This window comes from Stomoxys calcitrans, chromosome 3, assembly GCF_963082655.1.
Source record: "Stomoxys calcitrans chromosome 3, idStoCalc2.1, whole genome shotgun sequence".
Taxonomy (NCBI): domain Eukaryota; kingdom Metazoa; phylum Arthropoda; class Insecta; order Diptera; family Muscidae; genus Stomoxys; species Stomoxys calcitrans.
This window is the reverse complement of record NC_081554.1, coordinates 107,140,653-107,166,135: the sequence shown is the minus strand read 5'-3', so window position 1 is coordinate 107,166,135 and position 25,483 is coordinate 107,140,653. Positions and strand designations below refer to the sequence as shown.

General features: G+C 41.9%; 1 protein-coding gene and 1 long non-coding RNA gene across 4 annotated transcripts in view; both read left to right on the top strand.

The window, feature by feature from the left end:
- Positions 1-3,876: 3,876 nt before the first annotated feature.
- On the top strand, positions 3,877-9,173 carry LOC131995736 (uncharacterized). The gene is made up of 4 exons (XR_009397586.1): positions 3,877-7,186; positions 8,206-8,415; positions 8,618-8,688; positions 8,755-9,173. It is a non-coding gene; the product is annotated as an uncharacterized LOC131995736 (long non-coding RNA).
- A 6,735-nt stretch (positions 9,174-15,908) lies between these two features.
- Positions 15,909-25,483, top strand: part of LOC106093677 (RNA-binding protein 39) — a 111,633-nt gene continuing 102,058 nt past the window's right edge. For 2 of the 3 annotated variants that reach the window (XM_013260791.2, XM_013260794.2), the window contains exon 1: positions 15,910-16,109. In XM_013260791.2, coding sequence (XP_013116245.1) covers positions 16,056-16,109 — 54 coding nt within the window. In that variant the 5' untranslated portion in view covers positions 15,910-16,055. Of the gene's footprint in view, positions 16,110-25,483 lie in introns of all 3 variants that reach the window. The other variant, XM_013260792.2, reaches the window with a different exon arrangement.

Genomic DNA, 25,483 nt, shown 5'->3' with positions numbered 1-25,483 from the left:
ACCGATTATGAGGCTAGCTTTTCTTAGACATTCTGCAACTTCTCGTAACAAACGCAAATGTGTCTCAAATTCACTGGAAATTATCAACAGGTCGTCCAAATACACGAAGACATTCTCTTTAAGCCTTTGAGGAATGACTTTATCCATCAGCCGGCATAGTCTTTGTGCTGCATTGCACAGGCCGAATGGCATCACGCGGAATTGGTATAGTGGTCGACCTGGAACGGTGAAGGCGGTGTACGGTTTGCTTTCCTCTTCCAACTCGATCTGCCAAAAGGCATATTTGAGGTCCACACTGCTGATAAAGTAGGTTTCATCTATTCGACTCAGAATACCATCAATGTTTTGCAAGGGGTACGCATCTTTGACCGTTAGTTTATTTAATTTTCTTGCGTCCAGACAAAATCGGTTTTTGCCGGGCTTTCTGAGGACCGTTGTGCGATTGCTCCACGGGCTCTCGCTTTCCTCGATGACGTTCAGGGCTAGCATGTTGTCTATTTCGGCATAAGTTATGGCTTGAACAGCGGGTGACATTGGGTAGTGGCGATCTTTTACCGGTTCTGCCCCTTCGATTAACTTTATACTGTGTTTTTCTAGGGTTGTACACCCCAGACCTGTTTCTTCGAAGGTAACGAAACACTTTTTAACTTCTTCCAATTTCTTAGACTGTTCTGAGCTGAGGCTATGTGGATTTAACTTGTAATGGGACTTCTCCTCGGTCATTTCAGATTGTATTTTCTCTATATTGATTTCTGCTACGCCCAAAACGTCCGGTGCTAAATCAAAAAGCCGCCAGAAATCAATCCCCAGATACAAACTCTGTTCCAGATCGGGGCAGAGGAACAGATACATCTCCTTTTCGGAATCTTTATACTTAATCTTGACCTTAACTTTTCCTAGAACCACATACATACTCCCACCAGCTGTAGACACTCTACTAGTTATAGGAATAATAGGAACCTCTAAGTCCTCGACCCATCGCTGGCAAGATTTCCCAAGCATGCTGACCGAAGCTCCTGTGTCTAGTAAGCCCTGTACGATTCGGCCCTCTATACTGACTTGTGCAAAAACTCTTGGGTCGTTCCTAGAATTTGTGACCTTCTGAATCGATTCTATCAGACATCGTTTCATATTACGCCATTCAAAAGACTTATTACGCATCTTCTTAATCTTCTGCGGTAGTGGTTTTGTCTCCGAATTAAAAATTCTTTCCTTGACCTTATCGTAATTTCGCTGACGATCCTCCAGAGATATGTAATGCCTTTCGTCGGCCGTAAATTTTTCAATATTAACTAAAATCTTATCTCTAACAGTACTATTATTATTTCTATCGCTGATTATAATCTTCATGGGTTCATTTAGTTCATTCATTTCTCTTGGATGGCAGGGTTGTCCGTCGGACGTGAGCTCCCCGCATTTTCCACGCCCGCTCTGCGGTTTCCCTGCTGGCAATTAGAACACCTAGGTGTGACGGTATCCGGTCTCTCACACCGGTAACAAAATAATTTCCTATATTCAGCAGGACAGTCCATAAACACATGCCCTGGTTCGCGGCAATTCCAGCATTGAAGCTGTGTTCTTTGTTGTTGCTGCATACGCAAAGCCGAAATGTCCTCCATGTCTGGCTGATTCTCTTTTGGAGCGTATGCTCCCTCATTATCAACAACGAGTACCTCATTCACTTGTCTTATAGGCCGTGAAGGCACTGGCATGGGTCTAGTGTCGCGACGAGGAAAATTTCGTTCAGCCTCAATACATTCTATGCGCAGTTGTTCCACTGAGGAAATGGTCATTTGATAGACGTGACGTTTGATGTCCTCTCTGATATTGCCCTTGAGAATTTTGATCATCTCATATTCACATATTGGTTGCACTAACCTCGAACGTAGAATACCCATCTCATGAAAATATGCATTCACCGATTCGTTATGCCTTTGTTTGCGTTCTAATAGTTCCCTTAGAATATCAAATTTGGATTGTGGGGATTGGTATTGACCTATAAGAGCATGCTTTAAACCGTCCCAATCGATATCGACGTTGTTTTGCCTGTACAGCCAGTACCACTCCCGAGCCTGTCCCGTAACCAAAAATGAAAAATCTCTTAAAACTTCTGCCCAGGGAATATTATATTGAGCACGCATTTGCTCCAGACGATAAATGAAATCGTTAACCCGCAAATCTCTAGGGTCTCCGCTAAAACTGAGGCCTAACTTATCGACTCTAATTCTTAGTATTTCATTCGGGACGCACATAGCATTCGCCGCATAACCATTAGTAAACTGCGTATTCGTAGTATTCAATGGGGGCCTGTTCAGGTTCCTATTGACAGTCAAACCTTTATTCACTTGCGTGGCTTCATTAGACACATTAGGTCCGGCACTATTCTGAGGTCTATTAGCATTAGTCCCGTCCGCATCAACTCTCGCGACAGCCGCTAGGCCTTCTACCTTATTAGATAAGGAAGCTATCATTCTACGGACGTCAGCCATTTCACTTTGAACCATGCTACTGAATTTATCCTCCAGATTCCTTTTAAGCGATGCCACCGAGTCCTGAACCAAACTTTGAACGTCAGAGTCTATCTGATCATTATTTCCAGCACCCTCCTGTGGTATTGGACCGTTATCATTAGCCTGACCATTTCTCATAATAGACCCTGCCAAATCAATAAATTGAAAGCCATTCATATTATTATTGTTCTCTGCCATATTTGAAGTAATCGCTACTTTTCTCTGCTTCCTACTCCCAGGGAAATATGCTGATCTATTTATGTCAAACGAGTCAGTTCGCCCTCTTTTATTAGTCTTTTTAGAGCGCGTATTATAGTTCATGACCAATTTACCCAGACGAAAACAAAAAAAATCTGTCTTTCTTGTCTATCTTCTAGCCAATTTTATTATTTAATGAACCCGAACAATAATGTATTATAAGTATAAATATGTATATGTTGAAATTAACACAAACATAAACGTAGTGTCCAATTAGAAGTACACAAAATATTAATCTACAAACATACATTCACAACGATAAATCAATTTAAAACTTTAAAACATATATCAATACGTGGAAGGTTAGATTGTATTCTCAGAAATTCATGTGTAAATAATGTGTGGTATAAATATTTTATTTTTTCTTTTTTTTCTACGAACAGAAATTCGAAATAACAGTGCTCTCTTTCAAGATTTCGTCAGTGCAGATCCAGACAAGTCTTTTACTGTTAAAAAAAAATGTGACGGTAACTTCAACTATCATGACTAAATCTGAGTTAAATCTATCTCACGACAATGTTGTATTTCCCTTTTCGGTGCTCGATCTCGAAGTTATAGCTCTGAAGCTGCAGCGACCATCGTGCCAATCGTCCGCTGAGGTCTTTTAAGCTCATCAGCCATTGGAGGCTTGCATGGTCAGTTATTACGCAGAATTCCATGAGTTCCACGTATGGACGAAACTTTTTAATGGCTATTACGGCAGCCAGACATTCTTTTTCCGTAACCGTGTAGTTTCTCTGACACGAATTAAGTTTTTGAGAATAAAAGGCTATAGCGTGTTCCTCCCCTTTATCGTTTAATTGGAACAATACGGCCCCTAGCCATACTCGGACGCGTCGCACTGTATGTAAAACTTTTTCGAGAAATCTGCACGTCGAAGTACCGGTGCCGAGGTAAGTGCCTTTTTCAGTTTTTCGAAGGCCTCTACCGCGTTTTGGTCCAGGTGGAACTTTTTGGACTTTTTTAAACTGTCAGTTAATGGAGCCGATATTGAGGCAAAATTTTTAACGAAGCGGCGGTACCAACCGGCTGTACCAAAAAAGCTTCGTACCTCCCGAGTGTTCCTTGGAGGTTTAATTCGCCGTATGGCCTCGATTTTGTCTGGATCAGTTCGCAATACGCCCTCGCCGATGATGAAACCTAAATACTTCAGCTGTTGGAAACAAAATTGTGACTTTTTTAGACCGATTATGAGGCTAGCTTTTCTTAGACATTCTGCAACTTCTCGTAACAAACGCAAATGTGTCTCAAATTCACTGGAAATTATCAACAGGTCGTCCAAATACACGAAGACATTCTCTTTAAGCCTTTGAGGAATGACTTTATCCATCAGCCGGCATAGTCTTTGTGCTGCATTGCACAGGCCGAATGGCATCACGCGGAATTGGTATAGTGGTCGACCTGGAACGGTGAAGGCGGTGTACGGTTTGCTTTCCTCTTCCAACTCGATCTGCCAAAAGGCATATTTGAGGTCCACACTGCTGATAAAGTAGGTTTCATCTATTCGACTCAGAATACCATCAATGTTTTGCAAGGGGTACGCATCTTTGACCGTTAGTTTATTTAATTTTCTTGCGTCCAGACAAAATCGGTTTTTGCCGGGCTTTCTGAGGACCGTTGTGCGATTGCTCCACGGGCTCTCGCTTTCCTCGATGACGTTCAGGGCTAGCATGTTGTCTATTTCGGCATAAGTTATGGCTTGAACAGCGGGTGACATTGGGTAGTGGCGATCTTTTACCGGTTCTGCCCCTTCGATTAACTTTATACTGTGTTTTTCTAGGGTTGTACACCCCAGACCTGTTTCTTCGAAGGTAACGAAACACTTTTTAACTTCTTCCAATTTCTTAGACTGTTCTGAGCTGAGGCTATGTGGATTTAACTTGTAATGGGACTTCTCCTCGGTCATTTCAGATTGTATTTTCTCTATATTGATTTCTGCTACGCCCAAAACGTCCGGTGCTAAATCAAAAAGCCGCCAGAAATCAATCCCCAGATACAAACTCTGTTCCAGATCGGGGCAGAGGAACAGATACATCTCCTTTTCGGAATCTTTATACTTAATCTTGACCTTAACTTTTCCTAGAACCACATACATACTCCCACCAGCTGTAGACACTCTACTAGTTATAGGAATAATAGGAACCTCTAAGTCCTCGACCCATCGCTGGCAAGATTTCCCAAGCATGCTGACCGAAGCTCCTGTGTCTAGTAAGCCCTGTACGATTCGGCCCTCTATACTGACTTGTGCAAAAACTCTTGGGTCGTTCCTAGAATTTGTGACCTTCTGAATCGATTCTATCAGACATCGTTTCATATTACGCCATTCAAAAGACTTATTACGCATCTTCTTAATCTTCTGCGGTAGTGGTTTTGTCTCCGAATTAAAAATTCTTTCCTTGACCTTATCGTAATTTCGCTGACGATCCTCCAGAGATATGTAATGCCTTTCGTCGGCCGTAAATTTTTCAATATTAACTAAAATCTTATCTCTAACAGTACTATTATTATTTCTATCGCTGATTATAATCTTCATGGGTTCATTTAGTTCATTCATTTCTCTTGGATGGCAGGGTTGTCCGTCGGACGTGAGCTCCCCGCATTTTCCACGCCCGCTCTGCGGTTTCCCTGCTGGCAATTAGAACACCTAGGTGTGACGGTATCCGGTCTCTCACACCGGTAACAAAATAATTTCCTATATTCAGCAGGACAGTCCATAAACACATGCCCTGGTTCGCGGCAATTCCAGCATTGAAGCTGTGTTCTTTGTTGTTGCTGCATACGCAAAGCCGAAATGTCCTCCATGTCTGGCTGATTCTCTTTTGGAGCGTATGCTCCCTCATTATCAACAACGAGTACCTCATTCACTTGTCTTATAGGCCGTGAAGGCACTGGCATGGGTCTAGTGTCGCGACGAGGAAAATTTCGTTCAGCCTCAATACATTCTATGCGCAGTTGTTCCACTGAGGAAATGGTCATTTGATAGACGTGACGTTTGATGTCCTCTCTGATATTGCCCTTGAGAATTTTGATCATCTCATATTCACATATTGGTTGCACTAACCTCGAACGTAGAATACCCATCTCATGAAAATATGCATTCACCGATTCGTTATGCCTTTGTTTGCGTTCTAATAGTTCCCTTAGAATATCAAATTTGGATTGTGGGGATTGGTATTGACCTATAAGAGCATGCTTTAAACCGTCCCAATCGATATCGACGTTGTTTTGCCTGTACAGCCAGTACCACTCCCGAGCCTGTCCCGTAACCAAAAATGAAAAATCTCTTAAAACTTCTGCCCAGGGAATATTATATTGAGCACGCATTTGCTCCAGACGATAAATGAAATCGTTAACCCGCAAATCTCTAGGGTCTCCGCTAAAACTGAGGCCTAACTTATCGACTCTAATTCTTAGTATTTCATTCGGGACGCACATAGCATTCGCCGCATAACCATTAGTAAACTGCGTATTCGTAGTATTCAATGGGGGCCTGTTCAGGTTCCTATTGACAGTCAAACCTTTATTCACTTGCGTGGCTTCATTAGACACATTAGGTCCGGCACTATTCTGAGGTCTATTAGCATTAGTCCCGTCCGCATCAACTCTCGCGACAGCCGCTAGGCCTTCTACCTTATTAGATAAGGAAGCTATCATTCTACGGACGTCAGCCATTTCACTTTGAACCATGCTACTGAATTTATCCTCCAGATTCCTTTTAAGCGATGCCACCGAGTCCTGAACCAAACTTTGAACGTCAGAGTCTATCTGATCATTATTTCCAGCACCCTCCTGTGGTATTGGACCGTTATCATTAGCCTGACCATTTCTCATAATAGACCCTGCCAAATCAATAAATTGAAAGCCATTCATATTATTATTGTTCTCTGCCATATTTGAAGTAATCGCTACTTTTCTCTGCTTCCTACTCCCAGGGAAATATGCTGATCTATTTATGTCAAACGAGTCAGTTCGCCCTCTTTTATTAGTCTTTTTAGAGCGCGTATTATAGTTCATGACCAATTTACCCAGACGAAAACAAAAAAAATCTGTCTTTCTTGTCTATCTTCTAGCCAATTTTATTATTTAATGAACCCGAACAATAATGTATTATAAGTATAAATATGTATATGTTGAAATTAACACAAACATAAACGTAGTGTCCAATTAGAAGTACACAAAATATTAATCTACAAACATACATTCACAACGATAAATCAATTTAAAACTTTAAAACATATATCAATACGTGGAAGGTTAGATTGTATTCTCAGAAATTCATGTGTAAATAATGTGTGGTATAAATATTTTATTTTTTCTTTTTTTTCTACGAACAGAAATTCGAAATAACAGTGCTCTCTTTCAAGATTTCGTCAGTGCAGATCCAGACAAGTCTTTTACTGTTAAAAAAAAATGTGACGGTAACTTCAACTATCATGACTAAATCTGAGTTAAATCTATCTCACGGGTTGCTCATGGTGAACGGTGTTATGCAACACAACAAATTTCTGCACTATTAGTGCCAAAATGGCTATTGCCTTCCCTATATTAAAGTTACCTTAATCTACTATTGCACTATGGATCAAAAAAATATATTAAAATACCGGACAAACACTACACAATCGTTGTCCAAATTGGAGCTAACAAGATATTGCACTTATCCGCTGAATTATGGTAAAATGTCTATCTTTACTGGTCCTGATATAATATTGCACATTAACAAACCAAATAAATCCAGTTTGGATACTATACTATATCACAGCTCATTCAAAGATAATTCGAAATTCCATTTGGTCTATTGTAAAAACGATCTAGTATTCTATTGAAATGCACTTTGGTCTTATTGCACATATAATCACAGCTCAACACCGCATTTGCATGAGTGGCGTCACTTGATGCCGCCATCTTGCAACGCGCCGTTCGCTTATTTCTTCTTCCTTTTAGATTGGGCGCCATATCTGTTATGTGCCTCTATAACGGCGATGACTATTGGCCTTCCGTCTAGCTCAATCACTCGCAATGGGCCATGGGAACTCAACCCGCCAAGTCAACCCCAGAGGAATAACAAGATAGAAATAAAACGATCCACTAAACATAACTCACAACCACACTGCACTGACATAGGGACTTTGATAGAAGTGTCCAGCACTGGGCCCTCCCTTCCTTGGTCCGAAGGCTCCTATAGATACAATTTTATTCGGACCCCAATGACCACACACTTTATTTACACACTTACCTCATTCAATCCCCTTCCACTGAAAGGATTACACAAACATCATAATTTTAATATTACTACATTAAACAAACATAATTATTTATTAAGGATTAAGAATGGTGGTAAATGAATTAATAAATTTTGATTCTATCGATATATTCTTCTTTTTCTAGACTAATAACTTAATATATTATAACATGTAAATTTTCCTTTTTTTATATATAGCTACCACATTAGAAAACAATACTAATTTCTTTTCATTAACGTTGGCTTACTCTGGAGTTAACCATAGATCAAAAACTGCCCTTAGTCCTGCAATACGATTCGCCTCTTAGTTTGGCGCTTTTGCTAACTCAATCTAACCTCGACTAATGGAGCTCGATTAGGCGGAATAGCAACCACTTTATTGCTACCAAAACACACAAATAATCACAGGTGCTAAATCCCTTTTTTCTCTGATTCCCTCAGCCTTTAAATTCTTTTTACCAGCTAGTATTATTTCTTTACACTTTGATTTTTCTTTATTTCCCTATTCCCTAAGATAAACTATCTACTATAACTTTTTATACATCTTTTCTTTACTTAGTTTCTAATAATAGCTAATAATATTTTTTTTTTTTTAATTTCTTTTCTGCAGATTTATCGTAGTCATCAAATTATAACAATGGTTTTTCTACACCAGTACATATAGACGGACACACAGTTACGGTAAGTCTTTTTACCTTAATTTACACGGCAAATTTCTGATTGGTTTGAGCTTTTCTCTTGTTTTAGATAGCCTGTAGCAGCGGGAGGGGAAGCGCCAGGCGAAATCTTCTTAGATGGAAACTTCGCAGTCGAGCTTTAATCATATATCTCCCAACGGCCAAACTTTCTCGTGGGATACAACTCTAACGCCAGCAACACTTTTAACATAAATCGGATTCACACGGCAAAAGTACTTGCAAATCTGCTGGGCACAACACTTCATCAAAGAGGCACTCTGCTCGTTGACCAAACCAGAAAAAAAATGACACTGGCCTCCGTCCACTCTACAAGGAAGGCCAGTGCAGTTCCAAATTTTGTTTATCTATACGAAGAAAATAGAAACCAAACACCACGAAACATTCACTACATCGGTCAAACATCCACTTTTAATTTGGCTACTCACATTGTATGATACACAAATAAAAGTTCACACACAAAGTCTTTAATACGTTATTCTTTTACAATTGGCAATCCCTCTGGATTGAAACACAAAACACTTGTTACAGTCGGTCCACTGATGTACAATGAAGCTGGATTTTTCTCGTCGTCTATTTATATGGTCCGTATTTTTCGCGCCAGACGCGTATTTTCCAAGACGACCATTTTGCCTTAATATCTTCTTTGGCCATTTTCCGTATTTTCCCAAATTTTCTTGGCGTTTCACCTTCTGCCGTCTTCTTGACCGTCCCTGTCATTCTATTGGGAATGATCATTAGATTAACCGTCATCCCATTTCAAACCATAGACCAACGATAAGTCGTACGATTTCTCGTACTAATATTTCTTGCATTACCATCCACTCTATCTGACCCACTGGGCCATACACCTTATTAAAACCAAAACTCCGCAAATAATTAAAAATGAAATTTATTAAATCATTCTGATCATATTCCTATGAACATCATTATTAACATTCCTTATTACGCCCCAACGCACACGTCGTAAGGCGTCGTGACGTACGGTCATTGTGGGTGTACCCAGTACCCGTCCTCCGAATATTCACAAATCGATACTCGATGTGAATCATAATCGATAACTCTGCGTCGTCAGAATATTCTGTCCACTGACCAACCACCACGTGCCCAACATAATTGGCAAATTATTTAATTATTGGAACTGTCAGAATAAAAAAAAACAGCCCACAAATATCTGGGCGTTTAAGCATAAATTAAATTAATTCCCGACACCTGAGATCGCCAACCATACCGTTCACTCCCCATACCGGTCACACCGCCGCATTTACCTTCTCATGCATCACACATACATAGCCCCATTGAGACATACGAGCCAACACCGACTCCCATATGGTAGGGAATCTAAACACATGAAATGGCAAAGCACAACACATGAAGGCAAACCGACCAGTACAGCCCTCTGGCCATCACCAATTGCTGGGGCTCTTCAGAACACACCCGTGGCAGGCAGACAAAACCCACAGAGGGCCATGCAACAAATAGTGTTACAATGATAAAAATACAAATATAAAACATATTTGTAGAAGATAGGTTGTAAAACAAAGTTAATTTTTAAAACCACTTTGACATTTCAACGGCATTTGCCACCCAAGGTAGAATCCATGACATATTTACAGGTTTTGCTTTGCTTTAGTTGCAGGATTCACTAATAGAAGGTTAGGTCACATGCAAAAACACAAAGTGGATAGGCCCCATAAACATCATTAAGGATGTCAAATCTGACGATTGAAAATGTCATCATATAGGAGAAAACGTAAACAAAGAATGAATGTAAAAAGAGAACAAGTTGACATCCTCAATGCCAAGTACTGCCAAATATTAAAAAAAAAGTATATCGGCTGATCGCTTGGCTTAACCTTATTCAGTGAATCCTGCTTTAGTTGGCTATGAAAGAATATTTGTTCCACAAGCCGAATGTAGAATAGCGTTCCAAGCGCGTCGATATTCTGCGCTCATGCTAAAATCTCTAACAACAAGTTTCGAGGTGTCTTCCACAACTCAATCTTTCCATCGTGCTTTTGGTCTTCAAGGTTTGCGTGTACCACCGTGTTTGCCTTCAAAAAACTTCTTTGCTGGAACTTCTTCATCCATTCTGATAACATGACCTAGCCAACGCAGCCGTTGTATTTTAATGTGTATAACTATGCTATCGTCGTCATACAGCTCAGACAGCTCGTGGTTCATACGTCGCCTATATTCTCCATTAACGCAAACTGGTCCATATATTTTATCAGTGTCTTGTATAGTGTAAGCTTCGTCTGTCGAGAGGTGGCCTTGTTTTTAAACTGCTTACTTAGTCCAAAGTAGCATCTGTTTGCCAGTACTATTCTTCGCTTAATCTCAAAACTGGTGTCATTCGTTTCGGTTACGGCGGTGCCGAGGTAGATAAAGTTACTGAACTGTGATTCCCAACTTTCTCCATTTTCTTTATCTGGTCGGTTGAAACCATTCATTTGGTCTTATCTCCACTTACAGCCAGTCCCACTTTCAACTGACTCTTTTTCGGTTCTTTCAAAGGCTGCAGTTACAACTTCCGGTGATACCGATGTCGTCGGCATAGGCGAGTAGCATGTGTTCTCTTGTGATTAGTGTGCCATATCTATTCACATCTGCATCTCGTATAATCTTCTCCAACAAGATATTAAAGAGATCACACGATAACCTGTCTCCTTGTCGTTTGGTATTAAATGGTTCGGAGAGATTCTTTCCTATTCTTACTGTGGAACGCGTATCAGCAAGTGTCATCCTGCAGAGTCTTATTAATTTTGCGGGAATACCAAACTCAAGACATGGCTTGAAATACTTTGAACGTAAAGGAGTATCTAAGGCGGCTTTGTAGTCAACAAAGAGATGGTAGGTGTTGATTTGTTCTTCTCGGGTCTTTTGCAGGACCAGGTCTAAAGTCGCATTGATAGGGCCCAATTATCTCATTAACTTTAGGTTTTAATCTTTCACACAGTACGCTCGAGAGTATCTTGTATGCGATGGGGAGGAACCTTATTCCTCTGTAGTTGGCACATTCCGTCTTGTCTCCTTTCTTGTGTTCGGGATATAGTATGCTGAGGTTCCAATCATCGAGTATGCGTTTTTCTAGCCAAATTGCGCAGATAAGCTGATGCATACGCTTATCAGCGTGTCGCATCCGGTCTTAAACAGTTCAGCGGGTAACCCGTCGGCTCCTGATGCCTTGTTGTTCTTTAGTCGGATCACTGCTACTTGGACCTCATTCTGACTAGGAGGTAAACATTCTATACCATCATCATTGATTGGTTCTGTGGTATCCCCTTCGTCGCCAACGTCGGACACTAGCAGTTGGGTAAAATGTTCTTTCCATATCCTCAGCATGTTATCTGTGTCAGTTACCAGATTTCCATCTTTGTCTCTGCAGGAGGAGTGCCTGCACCAAAGCCATCTGTTTGGTGTTTAATTCTTTGGTAGAATTTCCGGACTTCATTCTGACTCCTGTACATCTCAATTCGCTCGCACTCACATCTTTCCATTTCCTTTTTCTTTCTGTGGAATAGCGCGTTGCTACTGATTGCAGAGTTGCTCTACAAGCCGCATTCTTGGCTTCAGTAACATCTCGACACTCTTGTTCATACCATGGGTTTCTTGGAGGAGGCTTCCGTTAACCAAGTACGGATTTCGCTGCATTTTCCATGGAGTGGGCAACAGTTTGCCACTGCGCCATTATATCATCTGAAAAAGGAGTGCTTTCATCAAGCAGTTGGGCCAGTCGAGTGGAGTATGCCGCTGCCATTTGTTGTATTTGCAGCTTTTTAATGTCCAGCTTCCGTGCAGTGTCAAATCGTACTTTCCTCGCCATGTTCGAACGGGTGCAAACCTTTGCTGCAACAAGGTATTGATCTGAATCTATATATGCTCCACGGATCGATCTTACATCTAACACGCTGGATGAATGTCTTCCATCTATCACAACATGATCAATTTGTTTTTTGCCGCGGCGAAATCTATCAGCCTCAACCCATTACTAGACGTTATCTTGTGGAGGCTAAACTTTCCTACTGTTGGACCAAAAATGTCTTCCTTCCCATCTTCGCATTAAAATCTCCCAGAACGATTTTATTATCATGGGCAGGGCAGCGGTCATATTCTCTCTGTAAGCGCTCGTAGAAAATATCCTTGGTCTGCTCGTTTTTGTCTTCCGTCGGGGCATGGGCACAAATAAGGCTGATGTTGAAGAATTTGGCTTCTATGCGGATTGTGGCTAGCCTCTCATCCACCGGAGTAAAGCTGTATACAAAGTGTTTCAGTCTCCAACTCACCACAAATCCACAACCAAATTCGTGGCTCGTGTTATGGCAGCTAAAGTATAGTTCGTCACCGTTTGGTGTTGTAGTGACGTCATTCCCAGTCCATCGCTCTTACTGTAAGGCGGTAATATCTGCCTTGTATTTCTCTAATACATCCGCCAGCGCGTATACTTCACCTTCTCTATAAAGAGTGCGGACATTCCAGGTGCAGATCCGCAAATCATGGTCCTTTTTTCGTTTGCGTGGGTCGTCAACGTTGGGGGTGGGGTCCGTTTTTACTATTCCTTTGTTTCTCATAATGGTTCTCAGTTTTTCGGGGGCGGGTTACTGGCCCAGCGCCCCAACCGTATGGGTTTTGTGGGATTGCACACTTATCCCTCGTTGTGGCGAGCCGCTTGTAACGCCAATAACTCGCCTTGTCATCTCGAGTATCATTGGCACTCAGTATTTAATTAAGAGCCAGTACCACCTGACTCCTCACTGAGACTATCCTCTTGAAAATCGCTGACTGCCCGCGGCCGCATTTGCAACTGCTCCGCATAATAACGGAGCTTTCCACGGAAAGGTAGTGTACCGTAAACAGCTGAGTACAATTTTTTCTCGCGAAGTGCGCACAAACAACGAAGAAGAACGCAAACTAGCTACATACACAAAATCAGAAAAGCATTTATCACTAATTTTGACAGATAGCGCACCAAATATTTTGTTATTGGGCAACTGTTACCTTTAAATGAATATATCTTGGTAGTATCGTAGGGTTTAGATTTTTGTTATTGTGCTAATGACCATGGGCGCCCCGGTAGCTGAGTTGGTAGCGTGCTTGGATTTCCAGTGCAGGGGCGTGGGGTCGATTCCCGCCAGAAGCCTTGGTCTGTCGCTACTGTGGTATTACAATGGACGTCAAATTGTCTAAGTGAGTCGGTAAAGGACTGCCACTCTTACCTAACCTAACTTAATGACCATACCTTTTCATTGTACCATGTGTGGCGAATAAATGTCTTGATGCAACTGTTAAAAAAAACAATGGTAAAATAAAAATTTTATTAAAATTTTGCCATAAGCAATGCGGGAGTGTGCTACTTAATGAAATCAGAAAGTTTTTCTGCTTTAAAATCTAATATTTAACTAAAAAAAGTAATCGGCGTAAAATATAGCGAAAAGCGACTATAGTACCAGCTTTAAGACGAAATCATGTGAAATAAATAAATGTATTTTTTACACTAAAGCCTTGAACTTACTTCGACTTTTCACACGAACAACAACAAAAACGCGCTATAAAAAATGGTGACGAAGATAATGCGAACACATTCCGTACAAGTGGTACTGAGTTCTATGAGCAAAATAGTAGCGACATGTCGCTGCATCAGCATAAATTTCGCACAATTTAATTGCAAATGTATTTTAATGCTCACGAAATGGGCCGAATCAACTCTGCCTCAATACTGTTGTGTGTTGTTGTTTGACTTTTGTTTATGTTCTGAGAAAAGAGCCAGTCGAAATTCGTACTAAGCCAGTACTAAGCTTAAAGGCTGGTACTATATTTTTCGCCTATTACATTTTTTAAATAATAGATTTTAAAGCAAAACGGCTCGCCGATTTCATTCAGTTACACATTCCCTCATTACTTTGGTAAAATTTTATTAAATTATTATTTTATCTCTTTTTTTTGCATAGTGGTTCAAATAAGTAATCGCGAAAAAAAATTTCTTTTCAACGGTGAAAAACGAACATAGTACCAACCATAATGGCTTAAAAGGAGTATTCAAAAACAATTATTCCTAGTGTAATATGATTGTAATGTTAAGTCAATACTAACAATTTTATGTATTTGTGTTACAAAAAAATATATTTTGTCAAAGTTTTTCGCAACAATTCGGAAACTGAAAAGAATACTCAGCTTAACGGTTTGTATTCTATTCTGCTTTCGGAATGGTCGCGGAAATTTTTAATTGTTCCACGAGCGGATTTTTTACAGAAATTAAATGTTTTTCCATTCCAAAACACGTTTTTTTTATCTACATTTTTTGCTTTCTTTATTTAATTTATATTTTTCGCAAATAAGTAATAAAAACGAACTATTGAAACCAATAAAACATACAAAGGTTTCAAGTGTTGCCACTTTGATTTTTTTGCCATTTACCGCTTGTTCTGCTTTTTATATAGAGATTTAATGGATCGATCATCTGTTTTCCCTTTATAAAATCAGCTGACGAGAGCCTTGAATCCGGATATAATGAGCAGGGTAAACAGGGTTTTAAACAATTTTCATTAAAACTATTTACACAATTCCACTTTTTGAAAAATATTAAATCCCGTTTTTCAGTTTTCCCTATATAAATTCAGCTGACGGGAGCTTTGAATTCGGATTCAATGAACAGTATAAACGAGATTTTATAGTGTCGCCACTTGCCCTATGGCGAAGGTGGCGAAAATTCCCACCAGGCTGAAAAATTTCTGGAAACTTCCGTATTAACATTTTAGTTTTTATTTGATATCATGTGTAGCAACTACAAGGCTGTGTGTACCACATAGGCTGGAACATAAGGTCTGGTCTTTGTGGACCACATGAAAATGAAATTTTATGGGCCTTATTGGCTTTATATTACATATTTGGTTAATAAATGAAATGAAATGAAGTGAAATGTGTCTACAACAATAACAACAAAGGATTTGTCATTAAAAACGTGAAAATCATAAATTAAAATAGTTAAAATATGAAAAAAGGAACGAAATGTAAAAAGTTTTAAAATCCAAACAAGCTCTGAAGTTGGACAATTCCATCAGCTGGGCAAGTGAGTAAACCTTCTTAATTCAACCATGGGGTCGACCTTCTTAATTCAACATGGTACGCTCTTTTCCATCCCTGTTGTGTGCCATCATTGTTTAAGAAATAAAATACCAAATGCTTTGTCTAAAGTATTCGGTACGTACACATATCTGCTTCATTCTCCACTTTTCGATCTAAAAAAGGACGTCACGCTGTCTTGGTGTCTTCACTCATTATTTCTAAATAAGTAAAACCTGCATTTTTAACTGTGGATTATTGGTTTCGTATCAGCTCCTAGGTGTGTCAACTATAATGGCAGATGACTTTGATGTTGAGGCGATGTTGGAGGCTCCGTTTATGAAGGCCGTAAGTAAAAGAACAATGAATATAACATTTCTAGAATGCACAAAAATGTTAGATGGTCAGATGTATGTAGTCTTGATTTCTACGATTTTTTTGAGTTGCTGTACAATGAAAATTTCGCATTGGTGTAACGGGGGGGTCCTTGTTTAAATTATCGTGATAGAACAAACATTTCTAAGTATTTATGCTCAACATCAAAAATAGCAATGCTTCTTGTCAACTACTGCAAATAATTTTTTAGTTCTACCAGTGCCAGTCATTTGTACTGGTGCATCCAGTGCCAAGTTGAACGGGATAGTGGTCGATATCATGCCATTACAGGCAGTAACACGTGATCGCGTAGGGTAACCAGGTTATCCTGGATCGATGCTGGCACGTTAACCCAAAAGCAGTGGCGATCACTTAACAACAAAAACAGTTTGTTGTTGTAGCCACATTTTCATGTGGAGGTGGCGATGCTCTTCAAGCTCTCGTATGCGAGCAAGCACGTTCCGGTCCAAAGAACCATTTGCCGCTGGAACAGGGTAGCCATCGATTATTTAAAGGGGCCAATTACTCTCCTTGTCATATCGAGCATCTTAGGCACTCAGTATTTACGCAAGAACGGTGCCGTCCGGCCTCTCACTGAGACTGCCCTATACCGCTGATTGTTTCAGTTATTCCGTGTGGAGCATTCCACTATCTGTAACCTCTGAACGAGCTCGCAGCTAAGCTTCTCGGGACACCAATGAACACCACATAGATCTGACCTCAATATTCCAGCCTGTGTCCCGTGCCGGGTGTTGTTGTTGTTCTACCAGTGTGGTGTGTTCTATCTTTCGTTTGCTTGATTATATTGAGTATCCAGATCCAGGAACTCTGCGACTAAGATGGGATGCGTCCCGAGGTATCTAGGTCAGTCGAGTGGGTCTGGCTGGGACTACATTCACTCGGTAGCTATTCATCGCATCTGCTACCGTGTCTGCATGAATGTTGTCTAGACCCGATTGATATGCAGCTTGATCTAGAGGTTCTGTTGTTGTTGTAGCAGTTTATTGTGTTCTATCTTTTGTCTGCTTGATTCTGCTGAGTGTCAAGACACAGCAACTCTGCGACTAAGATGGGGTGCGTCCACAGGGATCTTGGTCTGAGTCGAGTGGGTCTGGCCGGGCAGTTGAACAGGTACGTGTATCGTGCGGTCCCTGGTTACAATTGAGGCGGCTGCATCTGTCGGAACGTAATTGAGCCAGAACCACTCTGGTTTGCCGGGGGAGGTCGATTTCTTCGGGTGCAATGGGTGGCGGTCGTTCTCCAAGGACTACATTCACTCGGTAGCCAATTACCGCATCTGCTACCGTGTCTGCATGAATGTTGTTTAGACCCGCTTGATATGCCGCTTGATGTAGAGGTTCTCTCTTGTAGCGCTGAACCTCACGCTCTAGATCGTGTAGATCTACCTTAAGGCTTCTGGGCGGTGGGTATCTATCCACCGGCTGGTATAAAGCGAGCGGCTGCTGCGTTAATGATGTCTCGGAATTTCCTCTCGGCCACAAGCACATCAGAGGGGGGTGGCAGTTCACTAAAGCGGCGATTGGTATACTCTCTGAAACCAGTCCAATCGGCATTCTGACAAATGTCACAAAGTTGACGAGACTACACTGGCGGTGCATAACTTACCACAGACCGGCCAATTGCTTTGTACGTGGTCAACAAGGTTTTGTCTGCACCCCAAGTGCTGCCAGCAAGTGACTTGAGGACCTTGTTTCTACTTTTGACTATAGCGCAGATTGCTGTGGCATGTGAGGAAAATGTGTAAGAGCTGTCAAATGTGACGCCAAGTATTTTGGGACACTTGATGGTCGGAATCATTTCTCCATCGACCATCACAGTCAGCTCAGTATTCACCTCACGCGTATTTGTAGTGAACAGTGTGGCTGAAGATTTGGTGGCGGATATCTTCAGATTTCTTGCAGCGAAATATGAGGCAAGCTCGTTGAGGTAGACGTTCAACCTATCGCAGATGTCATCAATGGGTGGGGGGCCTTATGCCATGATCGTACAATCGTCCGCATATGATACTATCTCTATGCCGTCTGAAGGGGGTGGAATGGAGGATAGGTAGAGGTTAAACAGTGCCGGAGATATCACCCCACCTTGGGGAACTCCCTGTTTCACTCTACGGTGTTTCGACTTCTTATCCCTAAATTCCACAAATGACTGGCGACCACACAGATAATTCGCGACCCATCGTTTCAGGCCTGGCTGGAGGGACGTGTTGATGATGTCCTCAAATAATTTGGCATGGCTGACCGTGTCGAATGCCTTCGATAGGTCCAGTGCCACGAGGACCGTCCTATCACATGGCCTGGTCTGATTGAAGCCACGGCAAATGTGTGTGGTGATGGCAAGCAAAGCTGTTGTTGTGCTGTGCCATCTCCGAAATCCATGTTGATGCTCGGCGAATGGAAATTCTCCTACGAGGCTCGGGAGAAGTAATGCCTCAAGCGTCTTTGCCACTGGTGAGAGAAGGGAGATCGGTCTGTACGACTCCCCCAAACTCGGGTCTTTTCCAGGCTTCAGTAGCGGGATCACTCTGCCCATTTTCCAGACATCGGGAACTATAAGAGTGTTCAATGACAGGTTGAGGACAGTGGTAAGGTACTCAACTCCAGGTGAATCCAGATTCTTTAACATCAATGTAGAGATTCCGTCGGGGCCCAACGCCTTGGAGGATTTGGCGCCACGGATGACATTCGTAACTTCGCCCACGGTAAATTGTGATGGCTGTTCATCGGCTCGGAGACCACGAATACGGCGAATGGCTAATAAATTGACGGTTGAACAACCTTGCACATCTCTTCGGATCAGTCACGGTTATTTCGCCAAAAGTGACTGAGGTCCTGCCATCCCGTCTACCGGGGTTCGAGAGTGACTTAACAGTAGTCCACAGTTTGCCTACACCGGTGCCTAAATAACATTGCCCCAAGTGTTCCAGCCACAAATTCCGCATATGTTCGTTGACTACCTTGTTTATTTCTAGATTTAGCTCGCTGATTTTGGGGTTAGCGGGGTCCATAGCACGAATCCCATCATGCTCGTCTGCGAGTACCACTGCTTGCGCTGGGAAATTGGGCCGCACTTGGGGTATTCGACCGGCTGGTATAAAGCGAGCGGCTGCTGCGTTAATGATGTCTCGGAATTTCCTCTCGGCCACAAGCACATCAGAGGGGGGTGGCAGTTCACTAAAGCGGCGATTGGTATACTCTCTGAAACCAGTCCAATCGGCATTCTGACAGATGTCACAAAGTTGACGAGACTACACTGGCGGTGCATAACTTACCACAGACCGGCCAATTGCTTTGTACGTGGTCAACAAGGTTTTGTCTGCACCCCAAGTGCTGCCAGCAAGTGACTTGAGGACCTTGTTTCTACTTTTGACTATAGCGCAGATTGCTGTGGCATGTGAGGAAAATGTGTAAGAGCTGTCAAATGTGACGCCAAGTATTTTGGGACACTTGATGGTCGGAATCATTTCTCCATCGACCATCACAGTCAGCTCAGTATTCACCTCACGCGTATTTGTAGTGAACAGTGTGGCTGAAGATTTGGTGGCGGATATCTTCAGATTTCTTGCAGCGAAATATGAGGCAAGCTCGTTGAGGTAGACGTTCAACCTATCGCAGATGTCATCAATGGGTGGGGGCCTGATTCCCTGATCGTACAATCGTCCGCATATGATACGATCTCTATGCCGTCTTGAGGGGGTGGAATGGAGGATAGGTAGGGGTTAAACAGAGCCGGAGATATCACCCCACCTTGGGGAACTCCAAGTGCTGCCGGCAAGGGACTTGAGGACCTTGTTTCTACTTTTGACTTTATTGCACATTGCTGTGGCATGTGGGGAGATCGTGTAAGAGCTGTCAAATGTGACAATTGATGATCGGAATAATTTCTCCATCGACCATCAGTCAGCTCAGTATTCACCTCACGCGTATTTGTAGTGAACAATGTGGCTGAAGAATTGGTGGCGGATATCTTCAGATTTCTTGCAGCGAAATATGAGGCAAGTTCGTTGAGGTAGACGTTCAACCTATCGCAGATGTCATCAATGGGTGGGGGGCCTTATGCCATGATCGTACAATCGTCCGCATATGATACTATCTCTATGCCGTCTGAAGGGGGTGGAATGGAGGATAGGTAGAGGTTAAACAGTGCCGAAGATATCACCCCACCTTGGGGAACTCCCTGTTTCACTCTACGGTGTTTCGACTTCTTATCCCTAAATTCCACAAATGACTGGCGACCACACAGATAATTCGCGACCCATCGTTTCAGGCCTGGCTGGAGGGACGTGTTGACGATGTCCTCAAATAATTTGGCATGGCTGACCGTGTCGAATGCCTTCGATAGGTCCAGTGCCACGAGGACCGTCCTATCACATGGCCTGGTCTGATTGAAGCCACGGCAAATGTGTGTGGTGATGGCAAGCAAAGCTGTTGTTGTGCTGTGCCATCTCCGAAATCCATGTTGATGCTCGGCGAATGGAAATTCTCCTACGAGGCTCGGGAGAAGTAATGCCTCAAGCGTCTTTGCCACTGGTGAGAGAAGGGAGATCGGTCTGTACGACTCCCCCAAACTCGGGTCTTTTCCAGGCTTCAGTAGCGGGATCACTCTGCCCATTTTTCAGACATCGGGAACTATAAGAGTGTTCAATGACAGGTTGAGGACAGTGGTAAGGTACTCAACTCCAGGTGAATCCAGATTCTTTAACATCAATGTAGAGATTCCGTCGGGGCCCAACGCCTTGTAGGATTTGGCGCCACGGATGACATTCGTAACTTCGCCCACGGTAAATTGTGATGGCTGTTCATCGGCTCGGAGACCACGAATACGGCGAATGGCTAATAAATTGACGGTTGAACAACCTTGCACATCTCTTCGGATCAGTCACGGTTATTTCGCCAAAAGTGACTGAGGTACAGCATCCCGTCTACCGGGGTTCGAGAGTGACTTAACAGTAGTCCACAGTTTGCCTACACCGGTGCCTAAATAACATTGCCCCAAGTGTTCCAGCCACAAATTCCGCATATGTTCGTTGACTACCTTGTTTATTTCTAGATTTAGCTCGCTGATTTTGGGGTTAGCGGGGTCCATAGCACGAATCCCATCATGCTCGTCTGCGAGTACCACTGCTTGCGCTGGGAAATTGGGCCGCACTTGGGGTATTCGACCGGCTGGTATAAAGCGAGCGGCTGCTGCGTTAATGATGTCTCGGAATTTCCTCTCGGCCACAAGCACATCAGAGGGGGGTGGCAGTTCACTAAAGCGGCGATTGGTATACTCTCTGAAGCCAGTCCAATCGGCCTTCTTATAATTGATAAACGTCCGGCGCTCAGAGGTTATGAAGTCGGGTGGTCGGTCGATGATAAGAATTATGAGGAGGTGGTCTGACCCCAAAGAGAGTACGGCTTGCCAGGATACGTCGCTCAGGAGATCAGGGGATGCAATTGAGATGTCTGGCGAGCTGCTGCACCTCCTCGTAATCCTAGTGGGGGCATCCTCATTCACCGTGCAAAACGTGGAGCTATCTATCTGCTCTGCTAAAGCTATGCCACGCCGGTCGTTACCTAGGGGAGAATGCCATGACGTGTGATGCGCATTAAAATCCCCTAGAACCAGACGATTATGGCAAGATAGCAACCCACTTATGTCGGGGTTGTAAGCCTGGCCATTAATCGGGACACAGCTACTAACCGGTGGTATATACACGTTGTATATCTCTATCTCGGCAGTACCAGACCTGACTGCTACCCCCATACATTTCATGTATGGGTCACTAGCGTCAAGCGCAGGCGAGATAAGTCTATACTGCACGGAATGGTGTATAACGAAGGCCAATCCCCCACCTCCATTCCTTAAGCGATCCTTACGTAGCACATTGTAACCGTGACAACTGTGCAAGCTGAAGATGTTGGTCAGCTTTGTCTCCTGGATCGCTGCGACCAATATGCTCTTCCGACTCATAAAGTCCACGATCTCATCGATCTTACCACGCAGTCCGTTGCAGTTTAACTGCAAGAATGATACACTTCCGGCACTGGCCTGGCAATGGTAGGGATAGGATGCTGCCGTTGCGTAAATTGTCGTACGGCAGTGGTCGGGGGGGTCACATAGTCCGACGACGAGGGCGCCGATGGCCACGACGCTTGTGCCCCACTGCTGGCTATGTTCACACAGCACCTTGCGACATAGCCAGTATGACTATACTCCCGTAGTGAAGTTAGGCCAGAGCAAGAACGGAAATGTACCCACTCCATGCACCGGTTACACCTCACCGACACCGACCGATGATGAAGGCGGTTCTGGCAAACCGAACAGAACCAGGGTCCGGGGGTTCTTTTCAATCCCGGCACGTACCAGAAGCGTGCGGAGAAGGTACTCCGGGATGTGCCTCTTCCATGACGAAAAAAGACGAACACGTACACTGAGGCGGCAGCTCTTGCCGATGAGGATTCCATCGGGTCAATCCGGTACGTACAACCGGCTGCCATGGGAAGTTCTCTTGTAGCACTGAACCTCACGCTCTAGATCATGTAAATCTACCCTGTTATTGATGTTGGTTTGCTTATATTGAAAGTTGGACAATGTATCCTCTATAGAGCTTATCTCCGGTTTCGGTAAAAATTTGGTAACAAATTGTAATTTGAGGTTGGAGAAAGGAATCTGCAATTAAAATTTCTTTTTATTGGAGCGAAAGCGTAATGGTCAAATCCTTCCTCTGGCTGACCTGAATAAATTATTGAGTAGTTGTTAGTTAGTATTCCATTTACTGAAAGCAAAAGGCACAGGCTGTATACTGCAGTCTACAGACTTTTAATGCTGTATGGTTGTTGTTTTTGTTGTAGTGGACACATTTGCATGTCGTGGCACCGATCATCGTCAAGCTCCTAACACAGAAAAAATGTTACGAACATTTATTAAAAATTTAATTGAAAATATAAATTCTTTTCAATTATAAAATAATTGAATCTATAATTTTTTAATTGAATCCAAATTTTTATCGATTGCTGAAATTTTCAGTTACAAAATTAATTGATTCAATCATTTTTTAAATTGAATCTGAATTTTTTGTTAATTACAATAGTGAAAAAACTAATTTAGTTAATAATAAATTTTATAATTAAAACTTAAAAAATAGTGTATATAAAAGTGAAAATGTTATCTTTTTCAATTAGAGAATAACGGCCTAACAAACTAACTTGGTTTTCCTTTTTGTCACTCGATTCGTTCGCTATTCATCGAAAACAGCTAATATTATAAAGAGAAGGGGAAACATCTTGTAATGGTCTCTTTTCGTTATCACGTAACAGTGGTATGAAAAGGATTTCGTTCGGACTTCAGAGAGGACTGCACGTTCTTAGAAAAGGCTAGGACTCGCCGGATGGGGTGGGGTTCTTGTGCTCTCTTAAATCCTCCATCGACCAAAACAAGAAATCGAACGTGCAAAGCTATAGTATGTACTAATTAAATATCGGAAGGACGTTAATCGGACTATGACTGACTCTAATATTAAAAAAATTAAGTCATTTCACCTTACATATGTGGGTCTATTGCTCTTAAAGACCCCTTGCCCACGCCGACCTATGTTCTCATAAAGTCCCTTCTCATTTTATGGAGAACCCCTGAATGGACACCGATTTTGGCTTGGCCCCCTTTTAACTTCTTAAACAAAAATTAGCCCATATTTAATTATTCAATTCTTATTCTAGAAAACAAAGGTATTCTCTTAAACGTATTATATAGGTAATGACCTTGGTAATTAAGTAAATCTAAATATCAAAAAAAAAAAAACAATAGAATAATGATAGAATGATAGAAACAACTTACATGTCTAACTCCGAACATCCATTATGCTGAGGCCTCTGCATGCGGTGAAAACGTTCGCTGGGAATAACTTTATATTAAAACTAATGATATGTACTTATAATTACAAACTCGCCAAAATGTATCAAAATGAACTATTATTTACATTGATATGAAAAGTAAATAACGAGTACGTACTTAAAAAAACAAAACAAACTCGCTAAATAGAAGTATAAGAGTTTGCAATATTACTACTCAGTTACTCATTCAATCTGTGGTTACAACAACAACATTACTTAGTTACTTTTAATCTCTTTTCTCTGCTATGCTTTGAGACAAGTAGCCTAAGTTAGCGGGGAGGTGGAGGGAAGACGAGATCAACTCCCCATTAACCACAGCCACTGTAAGTCTGTCTCAGAGAGTTAAAATTTTGTGAGAAAGAGAACAATAGAATAACAAGGAATAGCAAAGAATAGATATTTGAGAATAAAAAAAAAGAAATATCAAGGAAGCACGGGGTGATGAATGAAAATGGCAAATGCAAATAATGAATGAAAATGATGAATGAAAATGATGAATGAAATCAAAATCACTTAACAGCAACAAAATATCCACGTTATAAATGTAACCTTGCGAGTCCAGGAAGGGCGGTTAAATAAATTTAAAATCAAACAAAGGTATTTATAGCACTTGTCGTCCAAATCAAATTGTGCTGATGGTATAAAAATTCCAATGCTTCCAAATGGTATGCCACTGCTCTAACCTCGCCGAGTGTAACTCCAAATGTCTGGACAGCAGAATTATGATCAATTCCCATTCACTAAGCCTCCTTCTATATCAATCTTTGGTCATACATATCCAAATCACCAGGATCATACAATTGAATTGGCCACGTGGGGCCTTAAGTTATCGGTCGACCCACGTGGACCCCTTTTAAAATCGTGGACACAAATCTTGAAGAAAATGATGGATTTAGCAAATTCACTTCAAATCTATGCAAAAACACTACCTTTATAGCACTTGCTAATTGTCACAATTCCACCTGACAGGAAATAATTAAAACCCGTGAACGAGCACTGGCAAGACGTTGTTCACTGTGTATTTACCCAAAGTATTTTAGGCCACTAATTTCGATCTTTACTTCACCGGCACTGAATGGGAATGAGCACTAAAACTGAAATAGCAGATGTCATAACCTATGCGCCAGTCGGTTCAATTCATGTTGTCCCCTTGAAGCATGATACCGCTAGGTATGACAGAACAAAGAAGAGATGAGGAAAAAAAAAATAAAAAAAAAAAAAAAAAAAAAAAAAAAAAAAAAAAGGGAGAGATTGAAATCTTGATTCCACCAACAATTCCCCTTACAGCAGAATGCAATCGAAACGGCTCCCCTCATCCTATAATAGGCGCTGCTGCCAATGAGCATACAAATCAATGCAAATAAATGATGTCAACTATTCTAATCTGAAAACCTCTAACCTAATCGTAAAGCTATATGAGGACACCACTGTAGATAAAAAGAGCACTATCAAGGT